Below are 11,892 nucleotides of genomic sequence, written 5' to 3'. Positions count from 1 at the left end.
GTCTATCTGGGAAATAAAAAAAGAAAAGAATATATTTTTGCTATATTTCTGCAATACATGCACATTTCCCCACGTTTTATCCCTTTAAAAACACCAAGTACAGAAAAATATCTGTTCATCAGACATTCTAGTATACTAGTTTACTCCTCCCTCCCCCCCATCCCCCCCACCCCCCAGAAAAAACCCCCCAAAATGCCTTGATTTCCAACAGCCTGCCCACACACTGTGTGTAGGGAAACAGGGAAAGGTCTCTGGGATGATGTAGTTCTAGGGGGGATGGATAATATAGGAACTGACCGTTCAGCAGCTGCCCCACAAGAATTTGACATATGGTAATGATGTTACAGGTAGTAATAAAAGCTGTTTCTCTCTACAAGAACAAAGTAAAAGCAAAAATAATGCTGAGACAATCCATTGGGGGGCCTTTTGTGGAAAAAAAAATTAAGCAAAAAAGATTGTCATATTTCATTTTGATGCTGGAAGACTGCAAAGTTTTACTCAATGGTTAAGCATTGTTGTGCACTAATTCCTCACCTGTCATCTTCTTCCTCTACTAGGGGACCAGGCAAAAAACTTCTTTTTACAATCAGGGCTTCCTCCAGCCGTTCTCGCTGAAATATGGTAAGAGATTTTCATTATTACCTAGACATTCCTGTAACAACAGTAAGCCACCGTGTTTGTGTCTATAGTGCTAAAAAACCTGCAGAACAACTCCAACCAACACTAAAAAAAATAAAATTGGCTAGACTAGGGCTTAAATACGAGATAGTTACTGTAAGAGTGAGAGCATCTCCGTGTGTGACTATGGTCTATATGGTCACCTTTCTGCAAGAACCTGGTCACTGTGTTTCAGGTTTATTCTCACTCTGTGATGTTAAACCATTAAAGTATATATGCGAACCAAAACGTTTTAGTCTTATATACTGTAGAATATGGAATCAAGATTCCCAATTGACTTTTTTGCTGTGTCCTATTGGGGAGATTTCTCTACATTTTCATTCCTGTAGATACAACAAGAGATGAGGGAGGTACTTAGGGGGGATGCAAGCGTAAAAACCCAACAAAGCCTGGAGTTGACCTTTGATCTTTTGGTCACTTTTACTTCTTCATAGTTGTCAGTGGTGGATGGTCACCAAAGGGCCCCTGTGCAAGAACCTTTGTTGAGCATCCCCATTCAACTAGACCACATTTCTTTAATGTGCATACATAGATAGGTGCAGATGAAGCGTAATCTTTGCATTGCCCTTAACTCTTTTCAGGGGCCATAATGTTTAGCTAGGTTTAGACATAGTGGTATCATGATGGATCAACTGCACACCATACAGTGGTTAGACCTCATTTGGGAGAAACCCCAAACCTATACTGCTACTTAATTTGTGTAAAAGAGCAAGTAATAATATCTACATGTATATGCCAGAGTTTCAGGGCCTTTTCATTACTCTGATGCTCGGGGGGAAGACGCTGGAATTCTCCTGGGCTCGGGCTGTACTGAAACTTTAATCTTCGTATTAATATTCATTTCTCACTCTGCAGACACTGCCGATCGCATTGATATTTGATTTATTGCATGTTTAATTCATGAATGTTCTTACACGTAATGGATTCATTATTTCCATCCGTGTTTGTGGGAAGAATTCAGTGCTGCAGATAGACCTGCACTTTACACATTTTTATTGTAAATGTTTGCTGAACCCACCTTTTCCATTTGATTTTGTAGTTGATTAATGTCTCAAAGTGAACTCTCCACAACAGAAAAAAAATGCATAATCCATTTCTCATTCATCTTTGCAAAGTAACTGTTATGTATGTATTAAAAATGCATTTTCCTTTCCAAAGAACTTGGCTACACCAATTCTCTGTAGCGGATTTGGCTTGACATTCAGATAATGACATGGTGCTAAGACAATTCAGCAGAGTTCCTGGTCTACTTCTCCTCCCCAAATTAATACACTGAATACCCTTAATGAGCGAAGTCTTACAACCCTCATTCCACTTGCTTAATTTTATTATTTAAAAAAGTGACTATATTCCTATCCACATGTCTGTACTCAATAAAATTAAATATGTGTATTTACTCTGCCATTGTCATATTGAGTGTGTTTATGTTTTTTTATAGTGCAGACTTCTTGTACTCGCATCCATTGACATTAGTACTTGGCCCCAGACAAGTGTGCAGTCATTTTCGCACACATATACAGTCTTTCTGTGGTCAGTTCTGGTTGAAATTCAAGTAAAGCCCTAATATGTTTTTGGTTTGTGGAAGGAGACCGGAACACTCAGAGTAACCTTTCACATTCAAAGGGAGACCATACGTACCCACACAGATCATGTCCTATAAGCCTATGTGTGGTGGGGCACTCTGCAAGGGTTAACTGCTCATTAATGTCTACGGGACCTGTGTAAAGGACTTTTACTTACTCCCACCGGCTCCAAAATTGGTGCCTGCAGCCTCTTCCCTCCGCTCTTCTGGCAGACAGAGGCCAGCTGAAATCATCATGTACAATGCAGGGCCTGTAGAGGTGAGTGTCTACTGCTGGGGGTGCAGGGATCAGGTAAGTAAAAGTCCTTTACACAGGTCCCCTAGACATTACCAACCAGTTAATGAAATGTTTTTTTTAGACTTTAAAGACTACCTAACCTATAGAAGCTAAATTCATAAAGGCAAGCAGAGGAGAAAGCACTTGGCACCAGTTGTCACCAGTTATTTTGGTAGAGGCTGAGCTTTTTTTCCTCATGTCTCAGCTGCCCCATTGATTACTGTTGGGAGGGATATTTAAAAAGAAGCAGAAAAGTTGGAGAAAACACAGATACACAGAAGCAGGGAGATACTTGCAGTGCAACTCCCTTCCCAGCAAGGAGAACAGTGAGCAGCACAGTCATGACATCACCAAATCTCACGTCAAACCTCTTGAGACTAGCAGTCAGAGGCAGCAGTGCTTTTGATGGTCTCACATTGCAGATTTACAGCTATTAGTCTACAGAACAGTGCCTAAAATATATGTCCAGGTGCGCTGCTATTTTTCCACGAGGAAGACGAGGCGCATTTTTCAAAATACTGTTTGGCTCAAACGTTTCTAGATATACCCTATAAGACCCAAAGTGCTGCAGGGCCAGGGTGCTTAACCGAGACAGGCGTTTGTATGATAAAATGGACTGGTGACATTTTAGCCTCGAACTGGTGATTAATGTCATTTTTTACTTTCTGTGCAGTTTTGATTATCAGTTTTCCTTTCATGCAGGGCTCTGTCCGACCTCAACAAAGATGGCAAGATGGACCAGTTGGAGTTCTCCATCGCTATGAAATTCATCAAACTCAAGCTGCAAGGCCAGAATTTGCCAATGATCCTTCCACCTGTAATGAAGCAGCCACCCGTCTTTTCGCCACTAATGTCCTCCCGCTACGGTATTTCTTTCTAATTGCATTATGTAAACTGTTCATCCTCCCCATCTGGTTCCAAAGTGTTATTGTTAAAGGATAATGTCACATTCACTAAAAAGAATGACTTGTTCTTTTGCTACAGAAGAAAGTTTATAAATTATTGTCATGAAAATTTAATTTTGCAATTTGCTGCCCTCAGAGATATGGTAAAAGTGCCAGTAAATGCAAATGTTGATTCCTTGCAACGTAGCAACCTGGGTACATTCTGTACACTCTATACATTATACAGAAAGCTCATTTCTTGCTTGTAATTGATTCCTCTTGAGAAATGACCTTCTAAAATGCGTGCACACCTAAAGGGATTCCGATGAGGCTCCTTTTATTTGTTTGACACTTAGGGGGCTTTTTTCAATATCAATGCATTGCTATTGGTCCAGCAAAAACCTGTATGTATATTAGTTCTGCACAATTCAATCAGCTGTTGCGAAAATTGGGGCAAAATCGAATGCTCTTAAAGGATAATTAAACCCTCGCGTGTTTTTGCATATATCTTCTGCTAGCAAGCAGTATATATAACATTTAAAAAATAGGTTTAAACTTACCTCTGTGTCCACTGCGCGCTCCCGTCTGAAGATTCTCGGGCGGCCGCAAAGGATGATGGGGTGAGCGCATGCGGAGTAGAGATCTTCGGCCCGCACACGAGGAGAGACGCAGGGTAAGTCAATGCAGCAGCGTGCACCCGCACAGACTCCGTGGGACAGGGAGAGACCGGAGTCAGCGCTGGATCAGAGACCGGCACCAGCACTGGAGGGACTCCTGAAAACTACTGGAAAGAAGAAGATGATTGGATCAAGAGGCATCATTTAAGGTAAGTCCTTAAAGCAGCATGGGCGGGGGGAAATCTTTGATTTTAATGTCACTTTAATATTGGGCCATCTTGGCCCAATTTAGGAATCCATATTTTATACCTGGTAGGGCTAGGGGGATCCTGTAAAACACTGGAGTAGCCTGAGCTACTATAGTGCTTTACAGCAATCTTCCAGGTGCCTGTACAGGGTTGTGCTGAGTGACTACCCATCTGCTATTAAAACAGAGGTTTAACTTGCACGGCAAAGCAGCCATTCAGAGAACACCTTGTATTCATTGATAAAAAATAACAGGTGTTCTCATCAATGATTTCAAGGGCTGTGTAATCTCACCAGGGGTTCCGGGCGGTCTCCGTGGGTGTGGGTGGCGTGGATTCACAGGAAGGAGATTTTCGGCCGGCACTGTAAACAGGCGCCGTGATTCACAGGAAGGCTACGGGGACCTCGGCAGCCTTCCAGTGAAGTCCGGTGTCTGCTTACAAATTTAAAGCTGCGGGAGAGGTGCGAGGGCCACATGAAATGGCCTGGCAGACCAGATTTGGCCAGTGGCCTTATGTTTGACACGTGTGCCCTAAGGCATAGGAATAAAGCGCCGCTCCTCTATGGGTTTATTAGGGGAAAGAGAGCTGGGTGCTCTCTGGAAGGAGCGTATCCTCGCGCCAACCAAGCAGGCATATAGTAAAGGAGGAAACCAGCCGCACACTTAGGGCAGGGCTCGGTGTTACTCATGAGTTTTCAATAAACTGATTCAGCGTAGAACGGAATGCGGCTGGATTCTTCCTTTTTGATATTTTTCCTATTCACTACTGACCATAATAACTGAAGAACATTTAACCAGAAAAGAAAATAGCCGTAAGAACATTCGACTTTACACCATTCTTACAGCAGCTGTTTAATTTGCACAGAACATTTGCACGTGTAGTTTCCCTGCACGAAAGCTATGGTATTTTTTTATGAATAGACCCCATGGACTGCCTTGCCCTAGACAACATGTTTAGGTCACAGTTCTATGAGGGGATGATTACATAGCTTTTGATCTTCAGACTGTTACTTCCTGTCTTTAGACCTATTTAGATATGCTGATTGTTATCGCATTGGTGAAAGCTTGTGGTTTGTATGGCTTGGTGTATGGTCAGAAGGGAGTGTCCTGTTTTTATAGCATGACAGCAGAAACTGGGTGAGTCACCTAACTTCTTAGAGGAACTACTGTGTGAATAAAAGTTATCAGTGAAACATTGTGTACTGATGCAGTCTTGTGCTTTGCATTTTTTTGAGGTCCTTAAGGTCAGTTTATAATCCTTTTTGGTTGTACTCTGTCCTGGAACCTTGAACCTTTTAACACTCAAAATATAGTTTGCACGTTTTGTAGGATTCTATGTACCCACATGTTCCAGCATGTGGGTAGGCAGGCAGCAAAAGCAACTCAGCAACTTGTTTTCAGCCTATAAACTCATCAGCAATAACAAAACACAATTATACTCTTTTGGCTTTTAAAAAGACTCTTACCACTTTATAAAGTAGACAATACAAATATGTCCCGTATGTGTAAACCATTGTATATCTCTATTTAATAGAATAGACATTACAAACTGGTGGTTTTGGCATTTTTATATTTCTTTTGAAGCATTGTAGTGTATATATTTATAAGTATTAGACCAGTGGTCCCCAAATTGTAGCCTGTGGGTCGGATGTGACCTCTTGTTTGCACTTAACTGGCCACTGTTTCTCCCACTGACCCCAACAATACCTTACACTGACACCACTGATGTGGCATTTTTTCTTCCAACGATAGAGCATTATTCTCCCACTGGCACCATTGGTGGGACACTATTCTCCTGGCACCCTTGGTGGCACACTATTCTCCCACTGGCACCCTTGGTGGCACACTATGCTCCCACTGACACCATTGGTGGGACACTGTTCTCCCACTGGCACCATTGGTGGGACACTGTTCTCCCACTGGCACCATTGGTGGGACACTGTTCTCCCACTGGCACCATTGGTGGCACACTATTCTCTCACAGGCACCATTGGTGGCACACTATTCTCCCACTGGCACCATTGGCGGGACACTAGTCTCCCACTGGCACCATTGGCGGGCCATTAGTCTCCCACTGACACCATTGGCGGGCCATTAGTCTCCTACTGGCCTCATTGGCGGGCCATTAGTCTCCCACTGGCCCTCATTGACGGTCCATTAGTCTCCCACTGGCCCTCATTGACGGTCCATTAGTCTCCCACTGGCCCTCATTGGCGGTCCATTAGTCTCCCACTGGCCCTCATTGGCGGGACATTAGTCTCCCACTGGCACCATTGGCGGGACATTAGTCTCCCACTGGCACCATTGGCGGGACATTAGTCTCCCACTGGCACCATTGGCGGGACACTAGTCTCCCACTGGCCCCAATGGTGAGGTAACATGCTCTCTCTGCTCCAGCAGTCTAAGGATCCTTGAGTCTTCCTGTCCAGTACACTGTATATTGGACCTATGGATGCTGAGGGACATTTTATTGCCAGAACAGAGATGGAAACAAGCTGGAAGGAGAGCTCTAACAGCCAGCCAGCTGTGAGGTTCGGGTGAGTATAACGTTGTTTTAGTTTTGAAAATAACCTGGAAAGTTTTCTTACAGGTTTTATTGCTGTCTTTGCTTCCATTGAGGTTGTTTGCTCACCTTGTGTGTGGTCACCAGGACACATTGTCTTAAAATGTATGTTTGTTACTTTCTGCGTGTGCGTGTATTAACAAGCCATACATAGGTTGTGGCTGTAAATAGCAGAAGTGTATGTAGCATTTGTAATGCAAGATAGAAATTCTCGGGACAAATACAAGCCATTGTTTTACGTTTTGTGTTTAGGAATGGGAAGTATGCCAAACTTGTCCATGCCACCATCTATGCCCTCGCTCTTACCCATTGCACCCACCACTACGCTGACCTCATTGGGCTCTCTGCCACCGTTGGCTATGTCTAGTCCCTTGATGTCTTCTGTCGGCTCATCGTCAACATTGCCAAATGGAACATCCAGTCTCTTGTCCTCTTTCCCTTTGTCTTCAAGTAAGTGTTTCCTCTCCATGTTTTTCTGGTGTAAAGTATGATGATCCAGTTAACGAATTGGCATCTGATTATTGTAATGAGCTAACTGCTGAATTCGCAAGATACATTGTGAAAATGTAGGTAATACCTTTTATTGATGGTGATCCGTGTCCTTGCTCTGTGTTGTGCCCCATAGTTATGTATTTGTATGTAACCGCTATGTGGGTGAGTATACTTGCTCTGTCATTGGTACTAGAGTCAAGATGACTACTTTACAACACACACAGGGAGCATGGGGAACAAAAGTAGTCACCCTCCAGAAGGAAGGACGGTGTCAGCACCAATTCAGAGATGATTGGAGGATCTACAGCCGAGTGATACACAAATAAGATATATTTTTGTTAAGAGTTCAGGTTCTTGAATGGATTTTTAAGATTTAACTCCTGAGTTTAGTGTCACTTTAAGTGGATGTTTGGTGAACCCCTTTTGTCTCCGGAAAAGTAAATTTCACCATCAGGTGGAATTTTCAATCAGCATTTGAAAATTCTTATCTCAAAGTGTTACTACATGAAGGAGATGGGATTTAAGCTTTTCCGGTGTAGCAACTCTGGTGTTTCTGGAAATACTGGATTAGTTATGGGCCGAGTTGGGCTTTTAAGGTTTTTTTTATTTATTCTATCCTGCTTCGCTTTGTTAAAGTATTTACATTCGCTGCAGGCTGCGTGCCCATACCACCAAATCGGCTGCAGTGCCAGTACGTAAATATTAACTTAAAGCTTGTTAGTGGCAGACCTGTTCTGCTTCTGATATACAAATATCCCTGGATTATGTTGCAGTGGTGTCACTTGTTGTAGTATGAAAGGGGCCTTACCAGTAAAGGGCTTGCTGTGAAATATTCTGTGATATAAGCTACATGCTGAACCCTGTATGTGAATTTGTTTCAGCACTGCCCCACAACAGCTCACTGTCTCTAATGACCGGAGGATTCGGCGGCTCTAGCATGCAGAAGGCTCAGTCTCTCATAGACCTGGGCTCCAGCAGGTATGAATATCTGTCAGTCTGAGTGTATTATACAATGGTGATGCTGAGGCAAGAAATCATCAGAATTTTGTGTTTGAAAATGGCTCCATGTTTTCCAATGCATTGTTCCTGCAGTAGAAGTCAGTGGATGCTTACCTCTCTGGCAGGCAGCAAGTATGAACTCTGCAAGTGCTAAAGCCTCCGACAAAGATCAGTCGGCTCTTTCTGGAGCATTGAATACCTGTGTCCCGTACCCCAGGCTTTGGTTCCCGCTGGTCCAAATGTCATTACAGGACACAAGGGGCTAGTTGGAGAGACCATTGAGTTGATCTGAAAGTGTTTGGGATTTGAAGATTCTGCTGAAGGTTAAATGTGCGAAGGCAGCAGAGTTCGGAGTTGATGACTGCTAGGGAAGGGGAACAGATGGCACCCAGGAATACAAGTCCAGTCTGTGGGGGCCCCACCTTGCAACTTACACAACTTAAAGGACCTGCTACTGATGGCTTGGTGCCAGCTACCACAGCATACCTTCAGGGTTTTAGTGGGGTCCATGCCTCAACAGTTCAGGAAAAGGGGCACCTACCCAATATTAGGCAGGTGGTCATAATGTTATGGCTGATCGGTGTATGTTCTGCATTGTGAATAGATTTTAGGTAAATGTATTTTCTTTCTCGACAATTGAGGGACAGAGGAAGTCTTAGAGCAGGGAAGAGCACAGAGATAACCTCATCAGGGTGCTCCTTTATTGTCCAACCGGAGGTTAGGGCAACAAAGTCAAATCGTTTTATTCCTCAGCAGGCATGCAGGTAGCAGTAGCACCCTCATGGGCAGTGCGACAGAGATTTCTGAATAACAAGCGGCCGGACAGACTTGTAGTATCCTGGCAGGTAAAAGAGTTCACATATTTGAACTTTATACTTGTATTGCTGTTTTGCTGGAGTCCAGTGAAAAGTGAAACTCTGATGTGTTTTGGTTTGTACTTGTGGAAGGATTACAACCTTTGTCAGGTTATTATGGCGACTTCACTTCCTCTCCTGGTGACACTCTGTGTGTCAGTGTATGACGTGGTCACTAAGACAGGAAGCGGAGACATCGCTCAGAGGAACCCTGTGCTAAAAACATTATTTTTCAGCAGTTGGAGATGTTGTTATCGTTTTATGTCCGTTTTGATAGGACAGGAAGTGAGGGATTATATATCGCCACCAATGAAGCAGATAGCAGTAAACATATTGCAGAGACTCTTGCACCTATTCAGAGCAAGTAAAAAGGACAGAAATCCAACTTCAAACATAACAATGATACAATGGGGGGAATTTATCAATACTGGAGCAGACAAAATCTGGAGCGGATTTGCACTGCAACCCATACGCTTTTCGCTCTCATTTTCAAATCTAACCTCAGCAAACTGAAGAGAGAAGCTGATTGGTTGCCATGGGCAACTGCTCCAGATTCTGTCTGCTCCAGTTTTGATCAATTCCCCCCAATATGTATAACAGGAATTGTTAAGAATAATGATGGCAGCAACACAATTATGGGCTATATGATATCACAGGAACGTTGACAAGGTATTCTGTGTAAGCCGCTGATGTTTGCACACAGTCATTTGTTTGTATGTATTAATAATTCTGGTTTGTGGTATTTATAAATGTACAATGTATTTTCTCCTCTGGTTTAGTTCTAATTCCTCGTCTACCACTTCACTGACTGGTAATTCTCCTAAGACCAGTAGCCTGGACTGGGCTGTCCCACAGGCCGCCAGGCTGAAGTACAGACAGAAGTTTAATGGTCTTGATAAAACCATGAGTGGTTACCTGACCGGTGAGTCTGACTGGTAATGTGAACAGCGTGCTATTGTTTTATTGGATCTTTTACTTCTATTTGAAATATTCTGCAATCCACCATCCCCAGTTCACTGTAGCTTTGCCACCATATAGCACTGTATGCCATAATGCAGGCGTAGACGCAGCAGTGCATGTCCCTGCAGTTCCCTTCACTATTTATGCGTGCCCCCATAACAACCCACATGGAAAGACACTGGAGCTTGGGCGTCATTGGACCTTGCACCAGGACAAGGATCCCAAGCATACCTCAAATTCCAACAAGGCTTGATTGCAGAAGAAGTCCTGGAAGATTCCACAGTGGCCATCAAAGTCACCTGACTTGAACCCTGTAGAAAATCTCTGCTGGAATTTGAAGGAGGAGGTTGCAGCATGCAAACCCAAGAAAATTAGTGAACTGGAGGTGACTGCTCATGAGGCATGGGCTAAGATTGCTCAGGAACGCTGCCAGAAGCTGGGGTCTGGCTATGCATCTCATTTCCAGAAGGTCATATCCGCAAAAGAGTGCTCTACTAAGTACTAAAGATGCTTGCCATGAAGGGGTTCTATAATTTGGGACTTCAGAAGTCATTAAAAGCTGAATTTCTAGTTGAATTTGGGGGAAAAAACTTGAAACATTCGTTGTGTTGACCTATTTCAATTGCTTTTGTTTGGTTTGTTCATTTCAAACAGCTGAAAGTATGTAAATTTTGACAAAAAACCTGATTTGCAAAGGAGGTTTGAATAGTTTAGAACAAGTATCTGTGTGTCTAGTTTACGGCTAGTTCAGCTTTTAGTAATGATGACTAAAGCAGCAGGTTTTCCTCTTATTTTATTCAAGTACCTGACTGACAAATTTGATGATGATAATATTCAAAATATTCATAATAGTTAATGTTGTTGTTAACAAAAACATCATTATCATTATTATTTATTAGTAACATTGCTGAAATGTATCTAAAACACTAAAACCTTTATGATTTAGCCCAGGATTGGGTGAAACGCGTTAGCGGGGCGGACCTGAGGCTGGACTTTGTGTAGCTGTGTGATTTCTTCATAAAAGATGTTTCCGGCGACACATGGAGTGCGTCCGGATGTTTTATTGTGTTGACGATTGCTGAAATGTATGCTGCATTTGTTTTTCAGGGTTTCAAGTGAAGAATGCACTCGTACAATCCAACCTTTCCCAGACCCAACTGGCCACTATATGGTAATATAGACATGCATGTTGTTTTCTTCTTGTGGAAGTGGGTGCTGAGCTTTCTCATGTCTTCATTTATTTTATATCATGGAGAATGTATCCGGGTTGTTTGGCTTTTTGTTAGAGGAGTGACGAGAAGGCCGAGGTTGGCAATTCACGTTTAGATTTCTCTCATTCAGCTCAGCACTGAATAGCGTGGATGGAGCGGTCTTCACTGCTGGCTATTGCATTCAGACACTTGCCCCCTGCAGTGGTCTGAATTCCAGAGAACAGTGACTGCATCTGATTGAATGCATTCGTGGTTCAGCCAGCAATTTTCCGCCTGGCTGACAGGGCTACCCATGGCATATTCCCGCCTGATTGGCCAACATTCAGACTGTGGGGGGCCAGATTTAGACAGTTGTCACCGAGATAGGATGTTTTCCCCTCTATTCCTCTTCTAGTGACAACATTTGAGATCTTCTCTCTCTTACAGTCCCAGTAACAGTGGTAATGAGGTCACTGAGAGGGTGAATCTCCCCTCAGTGGAACACAGACAGTGATTACAACTTCAAGTGCAATTTTTTTTTTTTTTTTT

General features: G+C 43.1%; 1 protein-coding gene across 1 annotated transcript in view; it reads left to right on the top strand.

Annotated features, from left to right (window-relative positions):
- ITSN2 (intersectin 2) overlaps positions 1-11,892 on the top strand; it is a 107,399-nt gene that overhangs the window by 17,374 nt on the left and 78,133 nt on the right. Inside the window, exons 3-8 of the mRNA XM_018575523.1 lie at positions 558-621; positions 3,240-3,403; positions 7,101-7,298; positions 8,222-8,318; positions 9,973-10,115; positions 11,261-11,324. Of these exons, the coding sequence (XP_018431025.1) occupies positions 558-621; positions 3,240-3,403; positions 7,101-7,298; positions 8,222-8,318; positions 9,973-10,115; positions 11,261-11,324 (730 nt within the window). The remainder of the gene's footprint in view (positions 1-557; positions 622-3,239; positions 3,404-7,100; positions 7,299-8,221; positions 8,319-9,972; positions 10,116-11,260; positions 11,325-11,892) is intronic.

Source organism: Nanorana parkeri, unplaced genomic scaffold, assembly GCF_000935625.1.
Source record: "Nanorana parkeri isolate BGI_ZX_2015 unplaced genomic scaffold, ASM93562v1 scaffold53, whole genome shotgun sequence".
Taxonomy (NCBI): domain Eukaryota; kingdom Metazoa; phylum Chordata; class Amphibia; order Anura; family Dicroglossidae; genus Nanorana; species Nanorana parkeri.
Note: the sequence above shows the minus strand (reverse complement) of the source record. Positions and strands in the feature narration are given on the sequence as shown.